Genomic DNA, 9601 nt, shown 5'->3' with positions numbered 1-9601 from the left:
GCCCACCGCACCGATTGTTTACCAAACCCCTCTGAAAAGATACCTTTTCTTGGGAAATATTAGAGACCAAATATACTGCTGCACAAAAACATCTATATGCTTTCGTAAGGCAACGGCTGCAAGCTACGTTTGGAACTCGACCCTGGTGTGCAAAATGTGCGGGACAAAAACAACCAGACACAAATCATTTCCGCTTGTTACGCACTACTCTTGAGTCCACGTCACACCATCTTATTCAGCGCCCAAACCACTGATGTTGGCAGCAATTTCCGGATTTAGTCTACAAAATACTCAGAGTTTATGGCACTTAGCCTGGTCAAAATACTGGACAAAACAGGAACCACCCCAGTTCTTGCTTAAAGAAGACTAAGAGCCATCTGAGACTGTTCCACAAATTTGCTCCAAGGATTTAGATATATCGCGGGACACTTGCACTTCACGGCCTCCAAAGTAAGCAACAGTTTTATGCATCTAGCTAACAATGAGTTTTAGGAGTGTGCAGGGGGTTGAAGGAATGAAAGATACATTATATAAGAGGTAGCTCCACGCTCTGGGTCTACTCCAAATACCGGAGACAACTGTGGTGTAGAAGCTTTATTAGTGCCAACATCAAATTCAGGAATTCTCGCTCAAATGACGCGATCAACGCAAAACATGGGCAAAAAATATAACAACCGCTGTGGGTTAACTTCTAATGAAAATGTGACGTCACCTGTTGTTTAGTAGATAAAACTTCACCAAAGCATTGAGTGGAGATACTTGCACTAAGCACTTTTGACGCCTTTAATCAGTGCGTGCTAGAAGCCGTGTCTCAAAACCAGTCTTTTTGCACAGTATAAACCCATTAAGCTCTTTGTGGCCAGATAAAAGTCATCCAAAAGATCTGGAAGAAAGATCGATAAAGCATTTTTAACTCACACCTTCTTGGCCACTCGGCAAAAGTTTTTTGCCTGAAAAAAGTGACTGAACCTACAGAACTGGTGGTTTCTTATGTCCCAGCAGCTACAGGTCTAGTGATTGCATTTGTGCATCTTGCATGGTGGCAGAAAGCGTTCCTGTGGCGGGTCATTCTCAATCACCTCACAGCTGGATACCGGATATTTCCGACGCAACACATGTTCCTTTCCCACCGTTCTTGCTAACAAGCAATTTCGTATTCAAGAGCAGTCTGGCGCAAGCTAATATAAGAAAACCGTATCAACTACCACATCTTTCAACTGCTAAATCAAGTTTCCCACGTCACACTGTTTTAAACATCAAATTATATGAAATGAAAGAATTTTTAAGCCAACTCAAGTAATGCGTTTAAGCAAAAGTTTAATTAACTTGCCTTTTGTCACCGATCTCCGTTGGAGTCTTAAAACTTCATCCAAGAAGTACCTTTTTTACTGATCTAAGTTCTTGACTTTCGCTTCTCTTTTCCACTTTCTGGATCTACTTTATACGGGCAACTAAAGTTCCTGAGTTACATTTCAGTTGATTTGAAGTAAATTTTGGCGCAAAAGCAGTAGTCTCTGGAGTGGTTTATTCTGCTGAATGCCAGTTTCACCAAGTTGGACTTGATGAAATCCTTTACCGTTCAAATTGAACGTAGATCGCAAGATATGGTGGAACCCAAAATCAGAATTACTTAATTATCTGGCTACGTTCCAGTGCATTTTTCTTTTCCTATCCTAGCTAATAGGCCTAAAAGGCACATGCATATTTTCCCCTTAGTGAACGCAGCACTCGTAATGGATCAAATTTACAGGCTAGAACTACGGCGAACAGACGGAACATCTCAAACCCATTGAATTTTGAGACGTATATTAACGTACTGGGACTAAATTTTAACGGGCGTAGGTTGGGTCACTAAGGTTAAATAATTCAAGCGACTGCCTACTCAGATTTTTATAGCGACCAAAACTAGTAAAATGCCAGGACAAAGAGCTTGGAACATTTGATTCGACCACTACGATGGGGAAAAAATGGGACGGTCACTGTCCTCCGTGTACCAATGAAGAGTCAATATTACCACCCCCGAAAGCCTGCTGACCTTGAAGCACGCTTAGAAATCAGTGATCCCTGTTTTCAAGAATACCAACGCCTCCAACACTACCTGGTACTTATCTACATCAACCAAGGTCTTTTCGGCTAACTTTTACCCCCGCCTCTATTAATCTACGGAGGATACAAGATAAGAAAGTTGTATCACTTGTAAACTGCTGTTTTTCTTGCCCAATTTCGTCTCTTTTCTCCATGTCAATATTAGTCACGTTATTCTACAAAGTTTGTTTTGATGAAATACACAACAAGTCCCCGCATCTTGGGCTCACTTGGACTTTACGTCTTTTTCTGGGTGATTGTTACTGCGACCAGTGGTTGAACAATATTGGCTATCATTAATTTTCAACGTGAACAAAAATTTTAGTTGTACACAGTGGACCTATTTATTCACATCAGTGGGTTAATGTTTCGTCCATCAGAGATATGGAATACCAGAAAAACGAATCTCTCGCTTTGTGGTGCAAATTGTGTCAACATTTCCTTGGATTGTCTTTCTTGCGACATTACCCCTGGCTTTCATTTATAGTTTTCTCTGTTCAATAGAGACTCCTTAGGATTCTTGACCACTACAGGTTAGAATGCTTACTTCAGGCAACAGTTTTTATCATGCCAAGTAGTAGATGCGTAAAATAGCTTTTTCCCTGCAATTATCAATGTAGCATCCAGTATCTCTGGTCAATCATGTCCAGTTGCTGCTTTTTATGAGTTATCCTGCGCGTTAGCTATATGTAGCTGAGACTTCTAGAGGGGGTTGCATTATTTTTCCACTTGTACTTTTCCATGAACCTATCGATTGATCTTACTCAGCACTATACCAATCGAACAGAATATAGGCTTCCTTTGGGTAAAACATAATCCTGATACAATTGAGCAACAAAATGCGATCTTAAGTGCATATTTTCCCCGAAAATGTCGGGGTTTGGTAGACCTGGATTGGTGGAAAGCATCTGAGCTACGACATTTTCTTTTGTACAAGATTTTCACATCCCAACGTTTACAAATGCCTCATGTATTTTTCATTAAACATCTTTACAGACTGTTTACCTTTTTTCACAACAGTATTCTGATTTTCTAATTGATGTTTACAAGGTTGCTGTTCCTAAAGTTGCTGCCAGTTTTGGATCAAACCATCTAGTCTACAACATACAGTTGTTCTCCCATTTGGTTAGTTTCGTCAAGCTCTACGGTTGCTTTATTCGTTTTTCCTGTTTCCTCTATAAATCAGAGTTGGGGCATTTAAATCCTTACACACATGTGCCGAAACCACCGGTTGTTTAGCTGTACCACAGATTGACCGAGCGCGTCAAAATGGATGCAGTCAAAGGACGGAGGTTTTTGGATAATGTTGGTTTGCCACTGAGGTCACCAGCCAGGAGTGGAAGTCGGAGGTTTGTGCACACAGTTCTCACCTTCTCGAAAAACTTTCCCAACAATTGCATTTTGCTTGACGGTCAACCCACTGTCGTAGATTTTTCAGAGGAGACTAAATTTTGTAACAAAAACATGTTTTTCAACCATGTACGCTATTTTGATTTTCGAGGACGACTCCGTTGAGATGGCGCATGAATCGTGGTTCGTACCACCTGATTCAGTTCTTCGGCCCTCATGCACGACAAGTATTCTATATGCTAACTTGCTGGAAGGCAGCCTTTCAAAGTGTCCACTGAAGTCGTGCACGCACGAAGTATTCCGGCGTTGCAGTAAGTTCATGTTCATTTCATTTTTTTTTTGGAAACTTTTGTCAATGTACTAAGTGCCTCTCAAGAAGCCCCTAAATTAGGACATACTTCCTTCGCAGAGCAGCACGATGAAGAGCTCGTACAGGCATCTAAGCGCAAATATTTTTTCGTCATTCGTATTTCGACGGTTGCAGTAAAAATACAGCTGCCGTCTGATTTTACAGACGGATTGGATAATGGTTCCGCCTTGTTTGCAAACGTAACCACAAGCACACAAGCTCCAAAAAGACTGTGCGTTCCTCCAGCACCTACTAAATTCTCAATATATTAATCCCTTACCTTTAGATGTACCAATCAAACGTCCTTGGACACTAGTATCATTACCGTTTCTGACGCGTCATCCGGGTGATGCCCCGATGATATGTGGAACGTACGTTTTATTTTGTTACGACCATCTAAGTTCTAACAGCAGTTCCGAGTATACAACACTTCCTGCCGCAGGCAATCAAGAACCACGTAGTTCGACGCCGCCTCTCAGGTTCTTTTTTACATGCTATGTGCTTTATGTTTTAGAACAAACCCTCCAAATTCCAAGGGCAAGGTAATTTCCAAAGACCTGGCCAAACTCATGCTTAGTGATCAAATTACCATGTATTAACTCAACTATGTTATAGAGAATTTTGAGCGGATTTAATCGTTGCTGCAGAAACTGCATATCAAACCGGATGCTTCAGTACCTACAAGAGTTCTCAGACACTCAGTGAACCTCTTCTACTTCTGTCATCCATGAATGAGCTCCGCAGGTACAAAGAACACCTCAGAGATAGTCCGAGGTATGCAAAAATGGCAAGTACTTGCCGTAGTCACGATTACTGATTTCACAAAGGTGAAAAGGTGGCTCCTGCACGAGGCTCGCGATGCACAACTGTGCTTAACTAACATACTTACATAAACTTTTTCGTTACAGACGTGACAACTAAAAAGTTTCCAAACATTAATTACGGCAAATCAAGGGAATCATTCTTCGCTGGCTAGAAAATGAACGGTAGAAATTTCGGAAACGCCTGCAGAGAGCCACCAAGAATGGCAAGTGACCCCCTGTAATTTTTTACTTGATTCATATGAAAATTTGTACTTGGTAACACGTATTAATATCCGGGAAGGTAATATGCTGAGGAAAAGTGTGAGGGTAGATATGTTATCACGGCACGGGAGCATAGTGCTTAGAAAGTTAGTGAAATGTACTAGGGGAAGAAATAAATGCTTATAATGGGCTAAATGTGTGCTCCGGACGAATTTATCCAAGTGTGGACTGAGTGAAGAAATTTTGATGCTGAGTAGGGATTTTCCTTACCCGGGTACGGACTGGGTACGGTAACCAGTTTCATTTCCGCTCTGGGTCCGTATCCGGGTAGAGATCTGCCGCAGAAATTTCTGCACCAAAGCTAGCTGAGTACTGCTTGGCATCCATATCGTCAGACAAAATGTCGAGACATTATAAGTCACACTTCTTTTGCAATAAACTCAAAGAAGGAACTGATACAGGCCGGATTTTCCTCAAAATGAAGGTTCCGGGTTTTTGAACAGGAAAAAGTTTACCGATTGTGGAAACATATGCATCTAAAGACGCAGTAAACCTCTGATTTAGATGAAATAGTTTTTCTCAAAGAAAAATCCAAAAAAGACAGAACACAGAAAGAACAACTCACCCAATTTCTTCCGAATCCCCAATTATAAATGATACAAAACGTCGCCAAAGATCGAAACATTTCTGGGGGTTGGCATCATTATTCTAATAAGCCCAAACCTTTTTTTCTAAGGGTGCACGTTGGTCGTTCATTTCACTACTTTACTCAACAATCCTGTATGCGTGTTTCGGTTACTGCGCATTAAGTCATAAATGCCGTCAAAAGACCGCCTTTCAAGGTCACCAACATCCCAACAGGCTTTCACCAATCTCATGGAGACACGGATTCACGTATCGCTACACATGATTGAGGCTTTAGCCTAAGTTCTCCGGGTCGGTTTTGTTCCTGTCATTCAGCGGCTGTCGTTCGCCTGGAAAGTGTGAACCTCTTCTACTTCTGTCATCCATGAATGAGCTCCGCAGGTACAAAGAACACCTCAGAGATAGTCCGAGGTATGCAAAAATGGCAAGTACTTGCCGTAGTCACGATTACTGATTTCACAAAGGTGAAAAGGTGGCTCCTGCACGAGGCTCGCGATGCACAACTGTGCTTAACTAACATACTTACATAAACTTTTTCGTTACAGACGTGACAACTAAAAAGTTTCCAAACATTAATTACGGCAAATCAAGGGAATCATTCTTCGCTGGCTAGAAAATGAACGGTAGAAATTTCGGAAACGCCTGCAGAGAGCCACCAAGAATGGCAAGTGACCCCCTGTAATTTTTTACTTGATTCATATGAAAATTTGTACTTGGTAACACGTATTAATATCCGGGAAGGTAATATGCTGAGGAAAAGTGTGAGGGTAGATATGTTATCACGGCACGGGAGCATAGTGCTTAGAAAGTTAGTGAAATGTACTAGGGGAAGAAATAAATGCTTATAATGGGCTAAATGTGTGCTCCGGACGAATTTATCCAAGTGTGGACTGAGTGAAGAAATTTTGATGCTGAGTAGGGATTTTCCTTACCCGGGTACGGACTGGGTACGGTAACCAGTTTCATTTCCGCTCTGGGTCCGTATCCGGGTAGAGATCTGCCGCAGAAATTTCTGCACCAAAGCTAGCTGAGTACTGCTTGGCATCCATATCGTCAGACAAAATGTCGAGACATTATAAGTCACACTTCTTTTGCAATAAACTCAAAGAAGGAACTGATACAGGCCGGATTTTCCTCAAAATGAAGGTTCCGGGTTTTTGAACAGGAAAAAGTTTACCGATTGTGGAAACATATGCATCTAAAGACGCAGTAAACCTCTGATTTAGATGAAATAGTTTTTCTCAAAGAAAAATCCAAAAAAGACAGAACACAGAAAGAACAACTCACCCAATTTCTTCCGAATCCCCAATTATAAATGATACAAAACGTCGCCAAAGATCGAAACATTTCTGGGGGTTGGCATCATTATTCTAATAAGCCCAAACCTTTTTTTCTAAGGGTGCACGTTGGTCGTTCATTTCACTACTTTACTCAACAATCCTGTATGCGTGTTTCGGTTACTGCGCATTAAGTCATAAATGCCGTCAAAAGACCGCCTTTCAAGGTCACCAACATCCCAACAGGCTTTCACCAATCTCATGGAGACACGGATTCACGTATCGCTACACATGATTGAGGCTTTAGCCTAATTTCTCCGGGTCGGTTTTGTTCCTGTCATTCAGCGGCTGTCGTTCGCCTGGAAAGTACAAGTGAAAAAAGGTGTAGCGCTGCTCTCTATGTTCTCAGCGCGGGGCAGTATGCTTGCCAGCGCGAGGACTCGCATATATGTGTCTAAATGTGCTTTGAAGTGGGTTCTAGAAGGAGCGTGGACAACCGTCGGGGGAAGTTTATTCCATGTAGCAACTACCCGAAATGAGAAAAATTTTCCCTAACGAAATTGTGATCTGAGGTTGAGAATCTGCTTAACATGTCCCCGCCGTGTTTGCTGCGCCAACGATGGAAAACTGTTGGCCAGTCCTTGTTCAATCAGGGCATAAGTAAAAAATCGGTCTCCTCTGAGGTGACGATACTCCACGGGATAGGGGTCAAGCACCACTGGACGCATTTCATATTCCACGAATTTAAGGCCGATATCCATTTCCGTAGCAGCTCACTGGGCACGCTCCGTGAGTGTTACGTCCTTCTTGCGTCCTGAGTGGAAAACTTGGTTGGATTATTCAAGAAGCGGTCTGACTTCGGCCCCATAGTGTATATGGAAGTCCACACGATTAATACGGGAGAAGGTGCGCCGAATCATCCGCAGAACTGCGAGGGCCTTTTGAGCGCTTCCTCATGGTGCTGTGAGAAGGATATGTCTGAAGACTGTCAGATACCCAAGATTTTTTGGAATCTATCTTCGTAAGTTTTATTCGGTCCGTTCTAACCATGCACGACAAAGGGGTTCGCTTATTCTCCTCCGAATGGCATGGACGCACTTTTCGTCCTTCGGAGGAAGGCGCCGGCCCCACGATCACTGCTTTGCAGCCGCTGCATCCATTTGCTGGGTGCTGGCATTAGAACTCCAGGATTTCAAGTCGTCCGCAAAAATATAAATGAACATAAAACGAACGTATTTAAGGTCGTTGACGAAGCTTTGAGGAACTCCGATGAAGACCGGCGCCGGAAAACTGTAGGTTGAGACTACTTTCCTTCGAAATGTTCCGTCTGGTAGGACCGCCTTAATCAAGTGTGGACGTTTTCCTTGAATCCCTTGAGACTCGGGTTTGTGGAGCAGTGGGACGTGTGGGACTCGACCGAATGCTTCCGAGAATTTGAAAAATATGGCAGTCAATATGAGTCCTTCGTCCTTGGCTTGGGTTAAGCTGTCCACAAATACGAGCATGTTTGACACGCAAGAACGGTTTGGGAGAAATCCGTGTTGAATTGGAGACATCGATTTGTTGGTAGTAATGTGACCTAGGATGGCTCGCTTCAGAGTGCGATCCACCACCTTGCACGGTACGCTAGTGAGAATAATAAGCCTGTAGTTGTTGAGCGATAGTCGGTCACCAGTTTTGTGGATTGGCGTTATAATCGATTCCTTCCAGGCAGAGGGAAGGCAGCCTTCGCTAAGCGACCAACGAAACACCAGGTATAAATGATTTGCCAGTGTAGACGATGGTTCCTTCAAGATCCTTGGGTGGACCCTGCCGGGCCCCGACGCGCAGAATGGGTTGAGCTTGTAAAGAGTTAACGAATGCCCTACTCCGTAAAGACCAATGCGGTTAAATGTCGTTCGTAATTACGCCACGACAAGAGTGAATGTAACAAGGACGCTAGAGATTGGTATAGACCTCAGATACCCTACTATGTCACTCATGGGTTCCGCGTTCCTGTTCTTCAAGGTTGGCTTATTTCTGTGGCGATGTCCCATGAATTTAAACAGCACATTTCTGTTTTTTTCGGGCGAGCTTCAGAATGGTGGCTTGTTTTCGTATTTTTGATTGGCGTATCCGCATTTTACGAAATGCCAGCTCATCTCCTGTGTCAACTGTAATCAACTTTCTTAAAAATGTCTGAGACCTCTTTTCCAGAGGCGCCGGATTCTTTAGGTAGCTTGCGGCCCATTCGACTGCGTGCTGGTGTTTGGGGACGAACAACGTTTCAGCCTCTGAGCAACTTTCCTTTATGTTTTCCACTGAAGCTAGTCCTATTTTTACTTGTTCAAGAAAGATGCGCATTCCTGAGATGTCTGTGGGGTAGAAGGTTTAAATCCACTTTTGAGGTTTTGGCTTTCTGGCCCAGTCGAGATGAAATCAAAGGTCGGAACGCAGTGGTCGCTATGTCCCAGTGGAGCATTAATTATTACCCAGTCAACGAAGTGTCTTTCGTTAGTGATGATCAAATCCAGGAAAAATGGTATCTGGTGGGTGCAACGACATGTTGCTTTGAGTCAGCTCGAAAAACAGAATAGCCGTCTTTCGAGATCTCCGCGTCGGAGACACCTGGATTGAACCAGGTCCCTGTGAGTGCCATTATGGACGGCTGTTTAAAGCAATTTGGCCGTTTAATATGGCGAAGTTTTTTGGAAGGGCTGAGGAAGTTTGTGGCTAGACATTTTAATACTGCCTCTGCTGTTTCCGAAGTTGAGAAGCCGAGAAGTGTGAAACCAGAGAGGTCAGTATGTTTGAAGGCTGACGTTGGGTTTGATTCCAAGGCTCCAAAGGGACCTCCGCAGCATACTTGTCTGGTTCCTGTCTTTAGGGTT

General features: G+C 43.2%; 2 protein-coding genes across 2 annotated transcripts in view; one reads left to right on the top strand and one right to left on the bottom strand.

The window, feature by feature from the left end:
• The window catches only part of T265_08457 (hypothetical protein), a gene marked incomplete at both ends in the record, with an annotated part of 134808 nt that extends 130934 nt beyond the window's left edge, over positions 1-3874 (bottom strand). Inside the window, one exon of the mRNA XM_009174264.1 lies at positions 3834-3874. Coding sequence (XP_009172528.1) covers positions 3834-3874 — 41 coding nt within the window. The remainder of the gene's footprint in view (positions 1-3833) is intronic.
• Positions 2855-3321, top strand: T265_14578 (hypothetical protein; the record flags this gene model as incomplete). The annotated part of the gene is made up of 2 exons (XM_009174270.1): positions 2855-3055; positions 3082-3321. Coding segments are annotated over 2 exons (441 nt in total), but the record flags the coding sequence as incomplete, so codon positions are not given.
• Positions 3875-9601: the final 5727 nt, after the last annotated feature.

This window comes from Opisthorchis viverrini (assembly GCF_000715545.1).
Source record: "Opisthorchis viverrini unplaced genomic scaffold opera_v5_217, whole genome shotgun sequence".
Classification (NCBI taxonomy): Eukaryota; Metazoa; Platyhelminthes; class Trematoda; order Opisthorchiida; family Opisthorchiidae; genus Opisthorchis; species Opisthorchis viverrini.
The sequence above is the reverse complement of the archived record's forward strand: the minus strand, read 5'-3'. Positions and strand labels throughout refer to the sequence as shown.